This window comes from Sciurus vulgaris, assembly GCF_902686455.1.
Source record: "Sciurus vulgaris genome assembly, chromosome: 3".
Taxonomy (NCBI): domain Eukaryota; kingdom Metazoa; phylum Chordata; class Mammalia; order Rodentia; family Sciuridae; genus Sciurus; species Sciurus vulgaris.
The window spans coordinates 39634950-39658018 of record NC_136463.1 but is presented as its reverse complement, the minus strand read 5'-3'; the positions used below and the strand labels follow the sequence as shown (position 1 = coordinate 39658018).

The 23069-nt window shown below is 46.7% G+C and overlaps 2 protein-coding genes across 2 annotated transcripts; one reads left to right on the top strand and one right to left on the bottom strand.

Moving 5' to 3' along the window:
- Positions 1 to 1118: 1118 nt before the first annotated feature.
- Positions 1119 to 14042, bottom strand: RAD51D (RAD51 paralog D). Its single transcript, XM_079133571.1, has 10 exons — positions 13753 to 14042; positions 13342 to 13403; positions 13079 to 13197; positions 7255 to 7336; positions 6894 to 7028; positions 6301 to 6396; positions 5165 to 5255; positions 4985 to 5055; positions 1763 to 1930; positions 1119 to 1613 (listed from the first exon to the last, which is right to left on the bottom strand). Exons 1-10 carry the CDS (start codon positions 13832 to 13834, stop codon positions 1530 to 1532), a joined length of 990 nt encoding a protein of 329 aa, XP_078989697.1. The 5' UTR covers positions 13835 to 14042; the 3' UTR covers positions 1119 to 1529.
- Positions 14043 to 14226: 184 nt separating this feature from the next.
- On the top strand, positions 14227 to 23055 carry FNDC8 (fibronectin type III domain containing 8). The gene is given in 8 exon segments (XM_079133572.1): positions 14227 to 15674; positions 19020 to 19389; positions 20808 to 21044; positions 21569 to 21718; positions 21722 to 21787; positions 21793 to 21816; positions 21820 to 21838; positions 21841 to 23055. Coding segments are annotated over 8 exon segments (1224 nt in total). The 5' UTR covers positions 14227 to 15441; the 3' UTR covers positions 21966 to 23055.
- The last annotated feature ends 14 nt before the right edge of the window (positions 23056 to 23069 follow it).

Genomic DNA, 23069 nt, shown 5'->3' with positions numbered 1-23069 from the left:
AAAGAACGGCTGTGATGACTGGTGATATCTGCCATGTGCCCTGGATGCCCAAATAGTACCATGAATGGCAGGGATTTGCCATTCCTAACTTAATGCAGTGCTTCTTACGACGACTCCAGGGAAGTGCCAACCAATGTGGTATAAAGATTCTGAAGACTGATTTTTTCCTAGGGTCTACTGTGGAAGCAAGGATCAGGATTTAGACTTACCAACCCTGTCCTCACTCAGACAGACACTGTGCAGGCATGCCACTCACTGCCCATCCTCCCCGCCTGTTTCTACCCCTGCTGCAATCATCACCCATAAATGTCATATCTTCTAAGTGTATCTCTGATCCTCTTTTCCTGCAACCAAGACATAACTGATTACACAACAGGTCTTCTTATTGAGAAGAGTGACCTGAGTTAAAAAAATGTGATCAGTACACAATCCTGATCATTTCTCCATTTCATCTTTTTTTTTTTCTTTCCCACCCCTGGCATCATCCTCCCCTCCCAGACAGGGTTAATGGCTCTCAGATGGATGGCCACAGTGGTGGCATCAGACAAGGGGGGGGGTTATTTCATACACTAAGGCATGTAGTGGTACAGCTGGCAGGAAGAGGTGTAATTATATTGCATCTTGGAGCCACTAGCAATGAATTTCTGCATAAAGGACTAGCTTTGCCATGTATTATTTACACCAGCATCAATTTTCCCATCTGACTCTATTTATTGTGCAAATTCTCCTGTCTATATATGGGTAAGGCCATGGTTCAGCACCTCTGGTTACTCTATACTGTAGAAAGGGCCCCACAGGGCACCGTGCATATTAAACAAGTGGCTGGATTCACCAGGAGCAGGTCATTGCCTTCCTTCCTGTTAAATTATATCCCTGGGACAGCAGCGAGTTCACATTTTCACCTAGTCGTGGCAATATATGCAGGTGTGTGAAACCAAATCAACAGGAGGAAAGGAATAATCATTCTTTGGGGGCTTTACTGGTGGAAACTTCAGGGAGGGGTGGTTCTGGAGCTCGGGGAATTTTCTTTTCATATATACAGGACCTAGACGAAAAATAGTTTTTGCATTTATGAAGTTATTTTCATCCAGTAACTCAGAGACAGCTGAGGGGAAAGGAAGGGAGGAAGGGAGGGAGGCAAGTTAGTTTCTTCCTGGCCTCCATCACTGTGCTAGGATTGAGCACAGGATCTGATAGTGATACACAGGATTATTCTTCCAATCTCTACCATGGCCTCTACAATGATGTCCCAGGCCAAGGCGAACTCAGCTTCCACTGAAAATATAGAAAGTGGACACAAAGGAAGGAAATGTGGCACTAGCAAGGACCTGTGCATCGTCCACTGTAGCTTCCTCTTGGCCTGTGGCTCTACATGCATCCACAGAAAGTGAAGCTCAGGAAACAGTTCTTCAGGCCAGTCTGAGAACTTCTGCAGTCCTAGGTGCCAGGTGGCAGCGAACAGCAGCATTACTAGGAAGGAAAGGTATGGGGGCTTTGATGCCTCCTCCCTTCCTAATCAACAGCATCAGTCATGTCTGCTCTCCCTGTAACACTGGGCTCTCTTCTGGGGTCTCCCAGGTCCCAATGTCCACCACCTCCTGGAACCCTATTGGCTGAAAGAGGAGATAGAAGGGAAGGGAAAGTTGAGTTAAGCAACCCAAGTGGGTAGACCTGTTCCACAGTTTCAGCATCAGAGAATTCAATAAAACACTTGTGGGCATGGAAACCTCCCTCCAGGGCCCAAGATCACTAGCTGGCTCACCTGACGGGGAGATTTGGTCAGACACACTGTGCGCTGGCTGCTGCCTGATGCTCCTGCACCCTCAATGACATCCAGAAGAATTCGGGTGCTGGGCACAAAGCTCCAGGAACGTCCAAGAGCAGGTTTGAACTTCCCACTGTCCCTGTCTCGGGTCATGTGGTTGGTCACCTGCAGAAAGGCTTATAGATCCATAATGCTAGTAGAGAGGACATCTGTTCCTAGTACTTCATTTTATAGATGGGAAAATGAGAGAGATAACTCCCTCAAGGCTCTATAACTTAATGGCAGGTCTGGGACTAGATTTGCAGGGCTCCTAACCTGGGCCCATCTGTCTTTACTAAAACCTTCAAGCCTCAAGTCTGACCCCCAACTAGAAGGCAATGTGGCACCTGTCTGGGAAAAAAACAGTGCTAGCCCACTTTCCTAAGGGGAAGTCAGTGGGGGGCTTGCAGCCACTATACCCCCAACCCAGCAGATGGTCATCCAGAGACCATGTCCACCCAGCCCTTTGTAATACATCTGTGTATACATGGGGGCAAGACGAGTTTTGTCTTTTTTTTTTTTTTTGGTAGTACTGAGTATTGAATCCAGGGTGTCAGGCATGCAAGGCAAGCATTCTGCCACTGAGCTGTATCCTCTGCCCTCAGAGTAGTTTGGTTTGGTACCAGGAATTAAACCCAGGGGTGCTTAACCACTGAGTCACATCTCTAGCTCTTTTTATTTTTATGTTAATGTGCAAATATATTTCATACCCAAATTCATGCAAGATATTCAAATACTCGATGTACAATGATCTGTGACTGACTATACACATAAACAAGAACATTAAAAGCATAATGCAAGCACGAAAGAGCCGTTGAATTCCTGTTTTAAAACTGATTTTTTTCACCTACACGACAGTTTCTGCTGCCAAAGCAAAGTATAAATGTATTTGTATATGTTTGGAAAATAAATAGGTTGACCTATACTGGCCACTCCTGCTCTAATGGGGACAGAAATCCTATAGATCCACAGAAATATTTATGATATTCTTTATATTATTTATTTATATCTAAGTGAGGGTTATAAGCAAATATTTATGTGCTAAATCAGACCTTTCTTATCATTAACAATCAAGCCTTTAGAATGTGACCTCAGAAATACTTTTCAAATTACATGTAAGAATAGCTAAAAAGACTGATATGAAAACACAGTGTGATGGTCCACATCTGTAATCCCATTTACTTGTGAAGCCAAAGCAAGAGGATCAGAAGTTCAAGCCCAGTCTAGACAAATTAATGAGACCCTATCTCAAAATAAAATTTAAAAAAGGGCTGGACATGGGGCTGGGAATGTGGCTCAATGGTAGAGCACTTGCTTAGCATGTTTAAGGTACTGGGTTCAATCCTCAGCGTCACATAAAAAAATAAGTAAAATAAAGTAAAGAAAGTGGGGGAGGTCCATCCCTTTTTATTTTGAAATAGGGTCTCACTAAGTTGCTTAGGGCCTCACCAAATTCCTGAGGCTGGCCTTGAACTTTCAATCCTTCTTCCTTAGCCTCCTGAGTCACTGTGATTACAGGCATGTGCAGCACAAGAGGAGTTTTGAATAGGATCAGTAAGCCAGAGAGGCATGTGTGACAGCCCCCAGCGGCAGGGGCTAGGGCTTGTTCATCACTGACTCCCTAATGCCTATTCCAGAGTCTGGCACACAGCAGGTACTTACAAACATCCCAAAGCCAGGAGAGCGAGGCCCTAGAACTTGTATTTGAATAGAAGAATAGGAAAACACTGCCAAGTGAGAATACAAATTAGTATAACCTTCCTCAAAATGTAGAAATGTTTTATCTAGACATTTGTTTGTTTGTTTGTTTGTTTATTTATTTCATGGGGTGTACTGTGGATTGAACCCAGGGGTACTTAACCACTGAGTCACATCCCCAGCCCTTTTTAAAATAGTTTATTTAGAGACAGGATCTCGCTAGGTTATTTAGGACCTTGCTAAGTGGCTGAGGCTGGCCTGGAACTTGTGATCTTCTTGCCTCAGTCTCCCAAGCCACTGGGATTACAGGTATGCACCACTATGCCTGGCCCAGGAGTTATTTTTGATGGGCACAGAATTTCAGTTTTGTAAGATGAAAAGAACTATGGAGATGGACAGTGATAAGGGTACATTACAAATGTATTTTATACCACTTAACATAATTTTAAAAATTGGGGGAAAAATACATAGCTCCTAGGAGGATAGTTAGTTGAAGGCCACCAGAGCAACACAGTGAGAAGCCATCTCAAAAATAAATAAATAAAGAAAAATAAAAACCTGCTAAAGATGACAGTCTTAAAGAACTGGTGTAAGAACATGGGGGATGGACTGAGATGGTTATTTTTTGTGGTTTCTTAAATGAGTTTAGTTTATTTAGAAGGTGGTTAAATGTACAAGTATAAATGCAGAGAAAAAAGATTATATGGAGATAAAATATTAATCAAGTTTCTGTGGATATGGAGACTAATTACAAGTTTGAATTTTTTACTTAATTACTTTTTAACTCTTCCTATGAGAAGCATGAAGACTTTTAAAACTACTTCTAGCCAAGCAGGTGGTGTATACCTGGAATCCCAGTGATTTAGGAGGTTGAGGCAGAAGGATAGCAAATTTGAGGCCTGCCTCAGCAACTTAGCAAGACCCTGTCTCAAAAAAATAAAACAGAAAAAGGGCTGGGTTGTACCTCAGTGGTAGAGTGCCTCTGGGTTCAATCCCCAGTAATAAAAAAATGAAAGAAAGAAAGATAACAAATGAAAAACAAAAAACCAAATTGCTTCATAAGCAGAAAGCATTAACAACAAAATGATCCATTTATAGGAAAAACTGGAAAAAGTAAACCCAAAGGGACTGAAAAAAGACCAGGGATGTCTGGGATTAATGGGCCTTTTGGTGGAATAACAAGATTGGATACAACTGTATCTATGAGTGAAACTTCAAACAAGGAGAGAGCTACTCTATGTAGATTATACCTCGATAAACTTGACTTAAAAAGAGGAAAAGAAAAACAAATTGGTCTCTGACCCCCTTAACTATTAATGGTCTAGTTTCTTCCCTTTCAGTCCAGAGCTCCAGTTGACCTGGGGAAATTGGGCTATATCCCTTTCCTAAAGGGCTACTCTGGAGTTCAGAGCTGCCATCTAAGGGAAATAAAGAGTCAGCTGTAACTAGACATTAAGTTTGTAGGCTGAGCCTCTTCCTCACCACCACAGCCATGCTGAGCTCCCGCGCCAAGGTCTTCAGCTCTCGGGCCAGCTGCATCATCAAGGCCAAGCCTGAGGGAGGAGAATCAGAGGAGGAGGGATAAGGCTGCTCTGGGGCCAGACTCCAGAGCCAGGAGATGAGGGTCAGTCCCCTCCCCTCAGGCTCTGCCACAACACTCACCTTCTCTCTGCTGACCTCCCAGAAGTGGGGAGACCACTGCAGTGACCGAGTCCACAACTACCACCTTCACAGTCCCTGAAGAACACCTCACCTGGAGGGAGGGGGGCGGGTGGGAAGCAGGCACCATGAACCAGTGGCCTCACAGGCAGTGTACCCATTACAGGACAAACTTGCACTTCCATCAGAAGCTCGTCAGAAACAACCTCTCCATTCCCAGTAAGCTGCATGGGCATCACAGAATTCCAGCAATGCTTTCCCCCACCCAGACGGATGACTGACAGACTTCACTGAAGACTTGTGTGGACAGAGGGGGGCTGAAATCACAGGACATAATGTTCCATTCAGAAATTCCCATTCAGCGGACTGTGGTCATCTCTGGGTTCTCTCATGTCCTGCCTCCCATGTTAAGACCTTCTCCTTTTCTAACTCACTCCCTTCCTCTCTTCTGCTCACCTCCACCCCAAATTCCTAACTTCTTTCACTGAAGAGTTTTGCCTTCTCTTTACTTCGCTGCCTCCTTCTAGATCATTCCTCCAAAGCCTCCTTTCCGATAGCTAAAGTAGTTCCAAATAAAGACAGTTCTTTAAGAAGAACTCTGATGCCATCTTTCAAACCACAAGTTTTAGCATCCTCCTGGTTTCCCTGGGCCTCGGTTCCCTTACTTCTTATATTCTGATTTTGTTTCTATCACAGTGGCCTGAATATGGATGTAGATGTGTGAAGAGAAGACACTTGAGGCTATGGCAGCCACTTAGCAATTGTGAGAGGAAGAATGAGAATCAGACATGTCCTCGTGTCCTGATGTTGTGGAGTGGCCAACCTCCATACTCATGAGATAATTAGATTTCCTCAAGGTTCGAGTCTCTGTCAAACAACCTCTATGACTTGCAGCTGAAATCATTCCTAATTGGTTTTAGTGAGGAATGTGGAGATGAATACAACATAATCCTTGCACTGAAGGAGTTTATTGTTTAGCAGGGATGGGGAATATGTAAACAATAAAGTGTATGAATTAAGCACTAAGGAATTCCACTTTGGGAGTGGTACACAGTTAATGTCACCAGATTGTACATATGCATTCCCAAAGAGTCTGTAGTAGGACACCTACATACAGACAGCACCAACAGAAGGCTCACCTGCTGGGTCACAGTGCCTCGGAGGTCCTGCAGCACATCCAGCATCTGAAAGATGTCAAATGCATGCACCACCTGGATCCTCTGGAGAGCTCCTGCCTGTAGGGATGAGAGAGAAAAGCAGAGGCTTGGGATGAGATGGAGCAGGGGGCCACGGAGGGCGATAAAGAGAACTGAGAAGGGGAAGAAGCACTCAGACACAAACACTCAGGTCCAGATGGCAACTGGGTTTTGTCCAAGGGGCCAGACCTCCCCGTGGTGGCTGCCTGGGTGTTGCACTATAACATATTTGACACAGGTGGGAAAGAGATACAATTAATGATATCTGCCATGGGCAAGAAATGGGCTGGAAACAGATGTTGATGGTTGCCAGCTCTGATTTAGAATATACAAGGAGCAGGGAGGGATTTCTGGAAAAATTATCCCAGTTGCATGAAAGCTGGGAAGATGGCACTAGCAGGGAAAGCTTGAGGGTCAAAGGAAGTATCAAAGCAAGAAATGACTGATCACTGAAACAGTCCATATATTTGCAGCATAAGGGACACTGGGGTCTTCTAGTGTCAGTCTCACAGGAACCCAACCATCCTGCCCCTTACCTGTTCCTCTTCATCCTGGGTCCTAGCCTGGAGTAGCTGGAGGAGGCGGGAGGCTGTCAGCCCTCCATTAGAATCAATGTATAGGACGTTCTGCTGCAGGCTGTGGGCCACATTTGCAGACACACAAAGACAAACCTGAGGAGAGAATGGGCCATCAGGTGAACCTGAGCCTTCAGAGAGGCAGGGCCTAGAACTGGAGTTCACTTTGCCCAGATTTCAGAGGCACAAACCGCCCAAGTCTACACCCACCTCTCATCACCAATTTTGCCTCTTTTGACCCCTGAACCCATGAAGCTCACCCACAGATCCGGGACTATGCATCCACCTCTACCAATCCTCCAGGCTACTGCCTCATGCATACCTGAGTTTTGCCACTACCTGGGCCTCCTACAATTTCAGTCACTTCTCCTGTATAGAGACCAGCATCAAGCAGTTTGTCCAAGCTGATGGCAGAAGAGAATCAATCATGAGGTTAGGGGAAATAAAAAGAGAGGAAGAAAAGACCTTCCTTTCAAGCGCAGATTCTGTTCAGAGATGCCCCAGTCATCTCTGGCCAGGAGCTTCTCTCTGGCAGGGCAAAAGCTTTTAATTTTGATTAGGTCCAATTTATCAAAATTTTTTGGCAGTGCTGTGTAAAATTTTTTTAATGGATCATACTTTTAGTGTCAAGTCTAAGGCTTCTGTCTAGCCCCAGATTCCCAAAATTTTCTCCCATGTTCTAAAAGCTTGATAAATTTGTCTTACATGTAAGTTCATGATTCATTTTTAGTCTTTTTCTTTTGGTACCAGGGATTAAACCCAAGGGTGCTTAACCACTGAGCCACAGTCACAGCCCTTTTTATTTAGAGATAGGGTCTCGGCTAGGTTGCTTAGAGCTTTACTAAGTTGGTGAGGCTGGCTTTGAACTCGAGATCCTCCTGCCTCAGCCTCCTGAGTCACTGGGATTACTGGCATGCACCACTGAGCCTGGTTCATTTTTAGTCAATTTTTATATCTAGAGTGAAATTTAGGTTTATTATTATTTTGGCCTATGATATCCAATAGCTCTAGTACCATTTGTTTAAAAAGCTATCTTTCCTCCTTGCTTCTGTATCTTTGTCAAAAATCAGCTGTGCATGTTTGTGTGGGTCTGTTTCTGGGTTCTCTGTTCTGCTGCACTGATCTGTGTCCATCCCACCCACACTTATCTTGATTACTGTAGTTATACTACTAGTAAGTCTTAATGGTGGGTAGAGATGATTCCTCCAACTTTATCCTTCTTTTGTAAAATCTTTTAAACTATTCTAGGTCACTGGCCTTTCTATATAATTATTAGAATAAGCCTGTGAAGGCTAGAGGTGTGGCTCAGTGGTAGCACACTTACCTCACATATATGAGGAAGCTGTGGGTTCCATCACAGTACCAAAAACAAAAAAACAAACAAAAATAGAAATGAAAGAAAGAAAGAAACTGGGCATGGTGATGCAGGTCTGTAATTCCAGTGACTAGGAAGGCTGAGGTAGAAGGATCACAAGTTTAAGGCTAGTTTCAGCAAATTAGAGAGACCCTGTCTCAAAGTAAAAAATAAAAAAAGGATTGGGAATGTGGCTCAGTGTTACAGTGCCCCTGCGTTAAATCTCCAGTACCGGGAAAAAAAAAAAAAGGAATAAGCCCATGTGTGTCTACAAAAACCTCACCAGAATTTTGATAAAAACCTCATTAAATCTATAGATCAATTTGGGAAGAACTGACATTTTTACTTTGTGGAACTCCTAATCTATTAAAACAGCATGTATTTATTTGGGTCATTCATTTTTGATCTCTTTCATCAGCAATTTTTAATTTCTCCCAGGCAAATCTTTCACATTCTTTAGACTTATACTGAAGTATTTCATTTTCTTTAGTGCAACTCTACATGGTATTGTTTTTAATCAGTTTCCACATGTTCTTTGTGAGTATAAAGATATGCAATTGATTTTTATGTGATGTTGTATTCTGCAACCTTGCTGAACTCGATTATTTGTTCTAGGAGTTTGTAATTATCTGCTTGTTTGTCTGTCTCTCTCATCTGGTAAGAGCACCCTGGGGCAAGGACTGGGCCTTGTCCCTGCTGCATCACCAGCACTAGCACATACCCCAAACACCAAAAGGCACACAATAAATGTTACTAGAGAAGTGATAATAGAACATTTAGTTCCTGTAGAGTTGACACTCTAGCTCTGGAAGCCTTGTGATAAACTTTAAGAAGCAGATAATTCCTAACCCAAGTTCTGTCCCTGAATCACCATAAAACAGGTCACCCTGCCTGGTATGGGGCCTGAAGCTTCACCTGAGCCACAGTCTGTACCACAACATCCCTTTTCTGATGCTGCAATCACCTTCACAGACTCCAGGTCTCTGGAATGGTTCTTGAAGACCCCCCATGACCTACCTGCTATGTGTCAGGCAGCACTCTAGTAATTGCCCCATCTATTTCAACCCCTGCCAGTCAAAATGCTCTGGATACCACTCCAGCCCTATGGCTCCTTGGAATAATTGTGCTCACACTGTCTCTGTGAGCACAATTTAACAGGCAGCTGTTTAATATGCAGCCAAGCTCCACCACTCCTGGAACCCATTCCTCCCACTAAGATCTGGGAAGCTCCAGTTTCATTCCAGTGTGATCACCAGATCAACAGCATCTGCCACACTTCAGAATGGCTAGAAATACAAGTTCTCGTTTTCCTTCCCCCTGCCCTACTGAATCAGAAATTCTGGCAGTGGACCCACATCTAGTTTCAATAAGAATTCCAGGTGATTTTGATGCATTTTTCTAGAATCATTAGAGAATTTGAAAAGCATTACACTAGTCTTTCTCAATCCCTCCCATTAGGTTTTGTTGTGCTTTTGAGATAGGAGTCTTGCCTAGGCTGGTCTCAAATTTTGTGGGTTCAAGCAATCCTCCTGCCTAAGACTCTGGAGTAGCTGAGACTATAGGGGCACAACACTACACTTGCCTTCCAGGGAACTGTTATGTTGTAGGTTTCTTTTCTTTTCTTTTTTAAACAGGGGTCGGTGGGGGTAGGGTACTGGGGATTGAATCCATGGGCACATAATCACTGAGCTACACCCCCAGCCCTTTTTTGTTTTTATTTTGAGACAAGGTCTCGCTAAATTACTTTAGGGCCTTGCTAAATTGCTGAGGTTGGCCTCAAATTTGTGATCCTCTTGCCTCAGTCTTCCAAATCACTGGGATTACAGTATGTGCCCCAACACTGGGCTCCAGGGAAGTTTTGAAAAAGATGCCCCTATCAGGAGTTCCCAAACTTATGTGTATATTGGAGTCAGCTGGGAGTTAAAAAAAAAACCCACTGATGCCTGGGTCCCATCCCCAGAGAATGCTACTAGTCTAGGGGAGGCTTGGGCTTTTGGGATGTTTATAAATTTCCCAGGAGAGCCTAATATGCAGACAAGTTTAGGAACCACTGACTTAGAACAATCAGGTTAGAATTTGAAGAAATGAGGCCTAAGTATAAGTATTTCCTTTTGAGTTTCCAAGCAATTCTAATGAGCAGCCAGGGTTGAATCATTGGTCTTAACTCTAGTCAAAAATCGATCACATCCTTGGTTGCCTTTTTCAGTCTACATGAGCTATTCCAAATCTACCCGTGTCCATTCTATGTCTCCTCCAACTATGTAGAGGACCTTCCTACCAGTATGTCCCACATTACCTCTAACATGAGCATGAAAAGGAACCCCTGGCCATCCCACCTGGAATGCCAGTGGTTTCTGGGTTTATCCTCTATCTTTTCCTCAGAACTACCTTTCAGTCATTCTTTCAATCATTCATTCAAATATCATCTGAATGCCTTAGATTTCCTAAAGGCCTTATTACAAAATGAGGGGGTACAAAGTGAACAAAGCTCTGGCTTGTAAAGAATCACCCATCTCTCTGATGAATTTAGCTTTTTCCAAGGTACACTATGTGCTCTATCACCCTGCCAAGATTCATACCACACATCAGCACAAGGGCTCTGAGAAGACAACCTGAGTCAGTCAGGCATTTCTCAAACTTCTGACTATAGGAGCTCCCTCCCTAGAGTCAAGTTTTAAAGTTATATCCATTAACTGGCCACAGTGCACTGTGAAGAAGTCATCTTTGATTCTTTATACCTCTATCCCACCTGTTAGTATGACTTGTCATATTTCTTCTTCAGTATGTTGCCAACTCTCACCTGCCCTAGATCAGACTCTGACACCCTGCATCAGCACCACCAGATCCCTCCTTGATCTTTCTCAGTCCATCTACTCTGCACACCTCTGCCCCACGGCCTAGAACTCGATTTTCACAATGGCCTCCCACCACCAAGGAGGATGAGTTAGTTAGGTTCTTAGACATGACCTCAAGTGCCCAGTCTGCCACTGACTAGTTGTAAGATCTTCAGCAAATCATTTAACCCAAGTCACAATTTATTCAACAGAATGACTTTTTTTTTTCCCCCAGTACTGGGAATTAAACCCAGAGGCATTTTACCATTGAGCTACATCCCTTTTTATTTTGAAACAGGGTCTAAGTTGCCAGGCTGGCTTTGAGCTTGCAATTCTCCTGCCTCAACCTCCCAAGTGGCTGGGATTACTGATGTGCATCACCATGCCCAGTTAGAATGATGATTTTAATGGCAATGTACTCACTCAATAGTGGTTGTGAAGAACAAATGACATAATGTACCAGGAATTGCTGAGCACATGAGTGTCTGATTCACCGTGAGCACTCCAGAAAGTCCATCTATTCCTCAAGGCCAAGAACCCCCACCTTCCAGGGCCTTCCTGCACTCTGATCTGCAGCTACAGTGACCCATCAGCTTGCCATTTGACTGCTCCCTCTGTGTATGATGGTTTTAAAAGCTTCTGAAGCCCAAAAGCCAATCTGCTTCCTGTTAATCACTCCCTCCATAGGGCTGCTTCCCTGTGTGTATCCACATGTCTTGTATTCATGTTTTTCTCCTATACACACTACATGCCATACTCCTTAAGAGCAGGAGCCTTGCCTCACTTGCATATGGATCCTCTGCATGTGTCTGGCCCCCGCTAGTTTGGATTACAAACTCAAACCCTGAACCAGTGAGAACAGCACCATGCTGTATAAACCTTGCCAAGAAAATGTGTTATGGAAACAGTCAGAGCCAGGCCAATCCAAAGGCCTTTGTGGTGGCAGAGTTATTCATCAGTCTCTGCACAAACGGGCCAGGAAAGAGATCAGACTCACTTGGCCAGAAAGCGCCTGCTGTCTTCCAACTCTTTCCCAACCCAAACTACATGGCACAATGTAGCTGCTCCTTCTGGTGAGCTCTCTTGTTCTCTATGACTGCAGAATGTGGCAAAGGCACCAGGTTCTGGGTCAGATACCCCTGGACTTGAGCCTTATCTCTGCCACTTGCTCTTCTTAGATTAAAGCAAGGGAAGTTAACAATCTTGTAGTATCACTGAAGAGATAAGCTACAGGCAGTGACTGCATGCACAGGCTCTCTGTAAATGTTAGCCCTGTTCTGTTCTCTCTTGCCCTATCCTTAAGCGACATGGAAGGTAGGAGTCAGGGAGGACACTAATCTGCTGAATAATATTGAAAGGCTACTGACATCCCACTCCCTCCCCTACTAGCAATTGAAGCCAAGGGGCACTCTATCTCTGAACTACACCCAAGACCTTTTTATTTTCTATTTTGAGACAGGGTCTGGCTAAGTTGCCCAGGTAGGCCTTGAACTTGAGAATCTTCCACCTCTGCCTCCCAAGTAGCTGGGATTACAAACCTGGGCCACTGTGCCCATCTGATACTACAGACATCTGTGTTATTTGATAGAGGTTCTTACCAGGGGCAATTTTCTTCCCAAGGGACATTTAGCCATGTATGGACACATTTTTGATTGTCACAACTGCAGGAAGGGGAGTTGCTATTGGCATCTGGTGGGTAAAGGCCAGGCATGCTCCTAAACATATTCCAATGCACAGCATGGCCCCCACCCCAATAAATTATTACCGGTCCTAAAGTATCAATAGTGTTGAGGCTGAGAAACTCTATAACCTTGTTCTAAGATAAGAAAACTCAGAAATCCCGGATGATTCTCCTTCTCATTGGTCTATACTGCCCTCACCACAGCCTTCAAAAACCCTGCCCTCTCTTGGCCCAAGCACTGGACCTCTCACCGTCTTACCCTAATACACGTACAAACCTTCCAATGCCGGTGGACAGGATGGCAGTGGAGGTCTTCAGTTCCTCATAGAGATCCGCGCCATTGGAGGGGAAAGAGGAGAACTGAGCCAGCAACACCCGCCTCAGGGCAACCAGGGCCTGCCAAAGGGTCGGGAACTCAGGCACGGGAGCCGCCAGATCGCTCAGTATGAGCCGCCCACAGGGCTTCCTCAGGCGCCCCCTTTTCAAACTCTGGAACCCTCTGCTCCGGTGGCTTACAGGGCGTGGAGATCTCGAGCTCACCTTATAGGACAAGCCACACTTCTGAGCTACCTCCTCCAGGTCGGCAGCAGCCAGGTCCACCACTAAAAACAAAACACGTGCAGGTGATTGGCAGCCCGGGCGGCCCCGGCTTCCCACGTTGGTTTTTCCTCCTCCGTGATTCGAGTGTCCCTTCTACCTCGGAGCAGGCAGTCTCAGGAGGCCTGCGTTAAGTCACAGCCATAGGGCCTAGCACACAGTCGGGCTCCTCCCCTTTGCCCGGGTCTGACTCCCGCACTCCAGCCTTTCCAGAAATGTGTGGGACTGCCGAGGGGAGTGGCCTTTCAGTTGGAGGGAAGCGCCCTGCAGGTATGCCAGGTGGCGCGGGTCCCGAGGGTGTGCCCAGGCTGTGTGCGGGGCGTGCGGTTCCCAGGCATGTGCCCACAGGGTCACCTGTCTTGATGCCGCGGCTCCTCAAAAGCTGGACCATCTCCTGGGTGAGGCCGGGGCACAGTCCAGCTCTGAGTACGCCCATGTCCCTGCAGGTCGGGATCTGGGACTTCTTCACGTGGGCACCGCGGGACCCTCTCCAGACGTCCCTTTGCACCCCTTTCGGGAGAAGAGCCTGGCACGCCGGCTGCGAAGAAGCGGGCAGCAAGAAAGCAGGGCGGGGCACACCTGCCCTCCCGGATCGCCCCGGACTCCCCGCGCCCTGGGCTTTCTCTCCCCCGCTGCACCGCCGCTTCCGGGTTCCGGGCTCGCGTGCTACGTGAGCCGGGCCTGCCGCGCCATCTGCTGGCAGCACGGGCAGAACCGCGGCGACAAGCCCGCCCGGACCAGTGTCCCCCGCGCCTCTGCTTCCGCTAGCTGCCTCCGTTCGCCACCCGACCCTGGGCGCTAGGAGCCACCAGCAGATGCATCTGGCTTCCAACTTCTACCCCAACACACACGCCAACCTTCCAAAGACTGGCCTGTATGCCACCTTCCGTTCCCAATGCTGGGAACACGAAGTTAAACAATATGGACAATCCCCTCCCCACAAGGAGTCTACCTATTAGTGAGGGAGACAGACAATGAAAAGAAAGACAGCAGATCATTACAGATTACATGACAGGTGATCAGATGCCTCAAAGTGCATATCAGTCACCTGCTTCTCTGTATTTTCCCAAAGTTCTTTCTTGTGGGGGGGGGGAGGGTATGTGGAATCTCAAGTATATGTAAGACACAAAAATATAATTTGCTATTTTGAAATGGCCTTTGCTTTGCTACATCCACTGGAAGAAATAAAACAATTTCACTATGAGGGAGGTGCTATTTGTATTCACATTTTATAAGTGAGGGAACTGAGGCTCAGTAAAGTCACTTAGTAAAGGTCACACAGCTAGTTAGTACAGGGGGGCTTACTCTAAGCATACATCTAGGTGCAAAGCCACTGTTGTTTTTAAGAGCCCTGCTCCCTGTCCCAGAAGTGACGGAAATGTTTTCTTACTGTAGTTTCCTTGAGAGTAGTGATGATGTCTGGCTTTGTTTTAGAGTCCCTCTGCAATGCCCACCATTGTCACTCAACACCAAGTTACTTGAAAGTGAGGGTGTAGCACATTTAGACTTCTGGCAGTAAAACCAGGTTATGTGTGAGTTCTAACCCCTTAGAAAGCACCCAGCCTTTCTTGTGGCTACGCAACATCCTGTGAGGCCCAGGTGTCAGGATATAGATAGGGCCTCAGCACCTGCAGGCAGTCTCCCACCCCAGAGGTTCTCCAGGTGCTGCCTCCCTCTGCGCCCCGGTGCCTTTCTCTCACCATCCTTTTTCTTCTTCCACAGCAGCTCTGAAAGTCACAGGTGTTAAGCACATTGAGGTTCTCAGAGGCCAGGGCTACGGTGACTGGAGCGTGTTAGAGCTGGACAGGGCCTAAGGCTCCATCCCATTTGTTCCTTGGCTCTACCCTACTCATGATGCAGGCTCTTGGTCTGACTAGCTGCAGAGGGAGCCTCAGATCAAGGGGAAGGCTGGCCCCTAATTGTTACACTCCGTGACGATTGTGAAGTCAGCTCACTGCAGTCCCGTCCCACCCAAACTAAGGGTGGGCCTACTGCCCTACAGTTTCTCTCTACTTCCTGTCAGCTGGGCTATCCTGCATATTGATGGCTGTGGTCCCAAAAAACCAGATGGCATCAGAGACACTTTATAAAGTGGGGGATGGGGAGGAGGCTGTACTGAAGAAGGAAAACCTCAACGTTGTGAATGCGCTCGACCAACTTCCGAAGCCTTTTCCAAACCCCAATTTTATGAACAGGGCTGTTGCTACCAAAGGACTCCCACTTTCCTCAAAAGGCAGTTTGGCTAACTTCTTGGAGGCAGATAACAACAATCTCATGTAAGACACAAGTCTGGTCTCTCCCTCCTTTCTAAGGCTGGAGCTGGGGGTGGGAAGAGAGATGTGAAGAAACCTAATTTCCTTGACCTGTCTTAACAGTCCCTGGACTCTCAAGGAAGGGCATGTGTGCAGGTTAGACCTGTCTGTGTGTTCTTGTGCCCCAGGTCTGTTCTCGGAGCATGTGGGCTGCCCCCTCCAGGAGGCTTTCCTGGATTAGCCAAGAGTTTTGTTAATGGCACTTCTCATCCTGCTTTGTCTGGGTACAGTCCTCACCACCCCCACCACATACACCCTATGTCCTAATGCTCCCTCTCTGGTGCCTCCATCTGCCTGATGATGATCCCCATAGCCTGCCTGCCTTCCATTGAGGTTCACTATTACTCTTAGAGTCTGGGTTTCCTCTACTTCAGGCCACAAAACTCTGCTGGCAGGATGTCTGGCTCGGTGTTAAGTTTTGGGAATACATAGCTGGAAGGCACAGTCCCTGCATTCAAGGAGTAGCTAGCCTGGTATGGGGCAGGGCAGGGAAGAGGGCAGTGACATCAAACAATAACGAGAATGATACAGCATGGTCTGGTACTAGGACAGGACACCTAGAGGAACCAAAGGTATCCCCTCTTACATGTGGGTGCAGAGAAGGGAGGCTTCTTGGAAAAAGTGATATTTGAGCAGAATCTCCAGGGAAGGGGTGTTGGTGCAGGGTGATGTGGGCTGAGGGAAATATATGTAGGGTAGTTTCATGTATGTGACCTGTCAAGTCACATGCAGCCCCAGAAGAGGACTGTACTTAGTTTAATGTTTTGCTGTCAGTCCTTGGTAGTTTTTGGACAAGGGGCTCTCTCTACACTTCAACTTGCACTGGGTCCCACACACCATGTAGTTGGTCTTGATGATATGAGAGGGATATAGTGTCCATACCCAAGTTCCTGTAAGTAAGGTCTGGTTAAAGTGCTCAATGCTAGGAGAAATTTCCTGGTGTAGTGGAAAAAGGTCTTGGGCAAGGAGCCTTATTTCAAATCCAAGCTCTACCACTTAGATATATGGCCTCAGACAAGTTCATTAAGATGAGATACTTGGGCTTTCATAAGTAAAATGGGATTAACACCCATCCAGCAGAGCTGATGTGAAGATCAGAAAGAGGACACGTCCACCATGATGCACTAGTGGGCCATGTTAGCACCAGCATTTTTAATAAATGAATCTGAAATACATATTAGGACAATCTAAAGTATAAATCACATGGATATCCAGACTCTTCAGCGTACCTTGTTGGAGGAATCATTTATTCCAAATGTTTAACAAGAAATAGAAGGGGTGAGGAAATTGGCCTAATTAGAATCTCTCAGGGGGTTGATAAGCTGGAACTCAGGAGGAAAAATACGGCCTATCAATCAACCATTAAGTAGGAGACTGACCTGGAGTCAAGGACATGCAAACTGAGTCATGACCCATTAAATTTCAGGGAGTCACTCTAGTTGGCGGAGACCAGTATGATAAAAAGGAATTCAAATACCATTAGGGATTCCAGAGCACATCACACTTAGAGTAAATACCGATCTGTGAAACGTTTTAGTTATGTGTATGTATACCAAGTGGCCATGTAATATGTATTTCTTACTTTGGGTTAAGGTAAAAAATGATTTGAAAGTCAAACTTTTTGGATCGGTGCCCTTCATCAGTGAAAAAAAAGGTTTAAGTAGCAGCAAATTGTGTATGAAGTTGTTTGTTTTGTAATAGCAAAGAACTGTTAATGATACAAATATCCATGTTATAGAAAACCATAAAAGTTAAAATGATTGAACCAGAGCTGCATATATCAAAAGACATGACTCAAAACAGAACAGAGTGAAGAAAAGCTGCAGATGTTCTGAATAATACATTTAATCTACATAAAGACTGAAAAACATACAAATTAATAGATCTTGCCTAGGGATAACATCTATATGTAACAGACCCATAAAGATACATAGAAAGTAGTAGAAAACTTTTAAAATTTACTCTACAGGTTACCTCTGAGTGGGAGTATGGAGTGTTGTGAGGGAGAAGCATCTGGGGGCTTTAACAATTCTGAATTTCGTTTATTGTGGTGCTAGGGATCAAACCCAGGGCCTTGCACACGGGAGAGCACTCTTCCACTGAGCTATAGGAAAGTCTCAATGCCAGATTTTATTTCTGAAGCTGAAGGAGGGGTAAATGGAAGTTTAATATGTTACTCATCGTGTATATCTAAAATATTCCTTTTTATTTTCCTGATACTGGGGATTAAACCTAGGGGCACTTTACCACTGAGCTACATCCTCTGCCTTTTTTATTTTGAGACAGGGTCTGGCTAAATTGCTGAGGCTGGCATTGAACTGGTGATCCTCCTGCCTCAGCCTCCTGAGCCACTGGGATTACAGGTGTGCACCACCATGCCCAGCAATATTCCATAATTAAAAAAAAATCAGAATGGAAGACTTTTCTGAGCATTCCCTCAATGTGTATTGTACATAATCTAGACTTAATTTACATGCTATGTATCATTAGATGTCACTAAAATGTAAATATAAATCACATTGAACATTAAACAATAGCAGATAAATACTAATAAAACTTTTATTTATTTTTTTGGTACCAGGGATTGAACCCAGGGTGGTTTAACCACTGAACCACATCCCCAGCCCATTTGATTTTAAATTTTGAGACAGGGTCCTCACTAAGTTGCTGAGGTTGGCTTTGAACTAGGGATCCTTCTGCCTCAGCCTCCCAAGCTGCTGGGATTGCAGGCCTGTGACAACACACCCAGCAATACTCCATTTTTTTTTTATTAGATATTTGGGGATTTTTTTCCACCCCAGAAGATTGCTATGGTCATCCCCTGGAGTGCTTGCCTCCACTTTGAAGGGAGAACATCAAGTTTTAGCAGTTTCTCAAATTGTGGTTCTCACAACACCTGCATGAGATCTTTGTTTTTTTGGGTCTGGGGATTAAACTCAGGGGCACTTAAACACTGAGATACATCCTCAGTCCTTTTCATGTTATTTTGAGATGTTGGGGGGGGGGGCGTTTCAAGGTTGCTGAGGCTGGCTTTGAATTTGCAATTCTCCTGCCTCAGCCTCCTGAGTGGCTGGTGCTACAGATGAGCATGACTGTACCCAGCTAAAGATCTTATTAAAGCTGCAGTTTCCCCTTTTGCATCCCAAATGAGGACCAGGCATTTTCAGCGAACAATCCTGGTGGATCTGATGTACTGCTGCAGTGAGGGTATTCACAGGTATTCAGAAGCTGGGGATGCTGGTAATAAGGCCCTCAGGCTGGATGGGCTGGCCTCCTTCATCTGACTCACCTGTCTCCCTCCTGCTCTAGGAAGCCTATGACAGTGGAAGAATCTGAATACAGCTCTGATGACACCAGCATAACCCCCATCTCATCCACTTCCTTGAACCCTATCAAACTGGCCGTGACCCAGCCCAACAGCAGCTTCTTTGCAGGGATGCTGGAGGGTGAGCTGAACAAACTCAGCTTTTCCTCACTGGTCAAGAACCCAGAAAAGGGGGACCTGGCCCTCTGCCCCCATGCGTCTAAGACCCAAATGGCTCCTGGGGGCCTGCTGGACCTTGACAACCCCGCGCTGGACACAGACACCTCCTCAACACGTTCGGAATCCTCTGTGGTCATGAACCTGCCGGAGGCCCCTTTCATCTGTGAACACACCGTTAGCGATTCCACAGCGGTGGTATGTTTTCTGAGTTCATGTGCTTGGCAGAGGCTTGCTATGTTGGCACTGAGTTGAGCTCCATGGGGAATGGGAAGCTGCCCGTGTCCTGACCTCAAGTTCATGGCTTAGGGAGTGAAGGAGGGGTTTGTCTGTAAAGGACTTCAGTGAAAAGCAGAAAGGGCTCAGTGCTGCAGGGAAGATTCAGACCAAGTGCCACCAGAAATTCAGAGGGAAAGACATTACTTCTAGCTGCAGGAATAAGCTTGGTGGCTTGGTAACACTTTGGGAGGTAGAACCTAAGCATCCAGAGGTGGAGAGGAGGCATTCCATGGAGGAACTAACCTGAGCAAAGGCTGCAGGTGGGAAAATGTGGGAGAAAAAGAGCAGCTGCCTCGTTTGATCCCAGGTCCTAAATCCAAGGCTTCTCACTGGTGTTGCTATAGAACACCATCAGCTTGTCAAAACCAAGATTCTGGTTTCATCCCTATAGGGGCTGGGAGGGGCCTGAGCATATGCATTGCTAACAAACCCCCAGGCAGTGCTGGGGCTGCAGGTCATAGACCACAAGTAAAAAGCACTGTCCTGGAGGGCGGGAGGAAAAATGAAGGGCAACAGTTGGGGAAATTAGTTTGGGCTCTTTTTCTGGAGGTCCTCCAACTTCATGTTGTCTTATAGATTTTTCTGTAAGCAATTTAGAAGCTAAATCTGGAAGCTGCATTGTTAGATGGCTACAGCAGTGTTTCTCAAAGTGTGGTCAAAGTGTGAACAGCATCAGGATCACAGGGCAATTTGCTAGAAATTTAAATTCTCATCTCCTTCACCTGAATCAGAATCAGTGAGTCCACTGAACCAGAAACAGTTCTGGTTGAAGTGGGGATGAAGACCAGCAGTCTGTTTTGGTAAGTCCTCCAGAGTATTCTAATGCACACCTAAGTTTAAGAACCACTGGCCTAGATGAAGAAATTGGGAATGGGAGACCAGAAAGGAGACAACAGGCTCAGGAATGTGCAGTGTTAGCAAAACTCCAAGATGCTGACCCAAGCTTGACAACCATTGTTGTAGTAAAGTGTATGGGCTCTGGAGCTATGGGTTTGAACCTTGGCTGTCATTTAATTGCTGTGTGATCATGGCTCAGTCACTTGCCCTCTCTGGACCTTTACCACCACCTGCAATGAGTGAGGTGGACAAGATGATTTCTGAGGTACCTCTCAACTGTCACACACGGTCTAGAAATATGGAATAAGGTGGGTGAAGCTGCCCAGGGAGAGTGGCCTATGCTGTAGTGCAGGTGGCTCCACATACAGTGTTGTGTGCCTTACAGCTTCCTTCAGACCTGCCTGAACTCCAGCAGGAGCAGGGGATGGGAGGAACCCTTCTGATCCACGTTGGACGGTCAGGCCAGGTCTAAGGAAGCCTCGGGTTCTCTCTTCCCCTAGATTTCCTGGACCTATACTTTGGGCAAGCAGCAGGTCAGTTTCTACCAGGTCCTGTTACAGGAGGTGAGCAAGAAAAAAGACGATGAGCCACCCAAGGCCAAGAATCGTCCATGGATCTTCAATAAGATCTTGGGCACCACTGTCAAGCTGATGGAGCTGAAGCCTAACACGAGTTACTGCCTCACGGTCCGAGCAGCCAACACAGCTGGGGTGGGGAAATGGTGCAAGCCCTACAAAGTGAGCCCTGGGAGAAGAGGGGCCTGGGGCTGGGAACCAGGGCTTTGAAGGTTGGAATACCCCTCCCCACTGTGGCTCATGTCCTCCCTAGCTTTCCTTCTACCTGGAAAAGCATCAATGCCAGATAGTTTTCTCTGGGAGGTGTAAGGATTAGGTTCACTAGGAATGCAAACACATGGATTCAACACAACCCTCCTCCTCCAAAGCCTTTGGCTTTTGGATTCCTTAACTATGATCGTGAATGGACCAGGAACTACAGGAAGGAGAGGGAAGGCAGGAGGCTAAAGCGGGAGGAAGAAGGGAAAGCTTGGGGTGCGCAGGGGTCCAGGGGTGGGGGAAGCTCAAACAGTCCACAGCTGGGGAGGTACACCTCGGTGTCACACCTCTTTGGAGCTGTGTCCTATGTTATGACTGGGTTGGATGAGGCTGTCTAAGATCATATTTAGTCGGCAAAAAGGGAGCAGAGAGAAGCCAGGCTCAAGTCTGGGAAGGAATTCTGAGGGTCTTTTCTTGTTTCACTTTAGTTTGCAACTGTGGCCACTGACTTTAACAGCTTTCCTGAGAACAACCCCATCCAGATCACTGTGCAACGCAAGGAACCCCAGCGAAGAACTGTGTCCATTGGGCTGGAGGAGATGCGGAGGCTGGAGGATCTGGAATATCTATTTCCCTACTAGGGGAGGGCCCAGGACACCCCTCACCCGGGATCAGCCTCGGCCCAGGGCCCTCAGGAACCACAACCATGAGATGTACCGTACCACCAGCACCATGCTAGAGAACCACTGACTACCCTGCTGGCCAGGGCCTGGAGGCAATGGTACTGGAACCCTACCCCTGGGCCACAGCCAAGACTGGGGGAGTCCCATTCATCTGGAGACATCTCAGGCCAGGCCAGGCTCAGCCACTGCCCACAGCTGCTAGGCTCCCTCCTTCCCCAGATCTGGGCTGGGTCCAGGTCCCTCATTAAAGAACTGCAGGTCATCCAGCACCCCTAAATTCTGCTTTATGCTGCAGACAGCCTCAGCTGGGCCAGCTGCCACCTGCCCTCAAGCTTTTGCCAGGATCAAGAATCCACATAGGTCGGGGGTGGGAAACAGGACAGCCAGGCAATGGATGCTACCATCCCTCAAAGTTTGGGTTCTGCCACTGCCCATGGCCCGGGAGAGGGGAGGACTGGTAAGACTAAAACACTCTTCACAAGGAGAGAGACCCTGGGCAGGTGCAGTGGCAGCCCACGGACCATCACTGCTAGCTTTGAGCTCTGGAGGGACATGGTGTGAAGAACACAGGCTTTGGAGCAGGGTCAGATTGAATCCTGGCTCTTCCGCTCATTGGATGTGAGGAAGCTTCCTGAGCTGGAGTGGCTCATCAAAAGTATGAGGAAGAGAGAACTTTCTAGGCACAGGGCAGGATTACTCTGAGCACAGCAGAACAAGTGCCTGCATCAAGGAGTAGCTCAGCAACTGGCAGTTCATGCTGCCCCTGGGGCAGTCTCATGGTGCAGGCTGAGAACCAGTTAGGTGCAGTGCAAAATCATAAAATCAGAGGCAGGGGCTGGAGAGGGTGAGAGGAATGAAGTATTAGAAATGGAGGTGGGGTACATGCAGGGCAAGGCCTTGGTCAAGGCCTGAGGAGGTCTTGGTGGGGATTCCTTTCATATTTGAAAGTTCTCACAGGGTACAGTATGCTAGAGTGCTCTCAGTACCACCCCACACCACTGCCACCCTGTCAGAGAGGGAGTCCTCCAGCATGCCCATGGCCTTCTGTAGCACAGAGCATAACACCTAGCAGGGCACAGATGTGCCGTGGGAAAAGCAAGCGGCATGGCTGGAGCAGGACTGGCGTGCTGAACTCTGACAACGAGAGCTTTCCCTGTGCTGCCCAACACCGCATGACTGAGGAGCTGCCCTCCAGCTGTACTTAACCCTGGCCAACAGACACATGTGGCCAGGGCCTGCATGGAGAGCACTGCCTTAACCTGTCCTCTGGCCAGGATCACACTGGCCTCTCCCTTATGCACAGGGG

What these genes read in the sequence shown, in the direction of transcription:
- RAD51D (XM_079133571.1), bottom strand. Translation starts at nt 13,834, where the DNA reads ATGGGCGTACTCAGAGCTGGACTGTGCCCCGGCCTCACCCAGGAGATG. An exon ending in CTGTCCACCGGCATTGGAAG is followed by an intron (nt 7,337 to 13,078) that starts GTTTGTACGTGT and finishes TTCTGCCATCAG; the next exon opens with CTTGGACAAACTGCTTGATG. An exon ending in GAGGCACTGTGACCCAGCAG is followed by an intron (nt 5,256 to 6,300) that starts GTGAGCCTTCTG and finishes CCCTCCCTCCAG; the next exon opens with GTGAGGTGTTCTTCAGGGAC.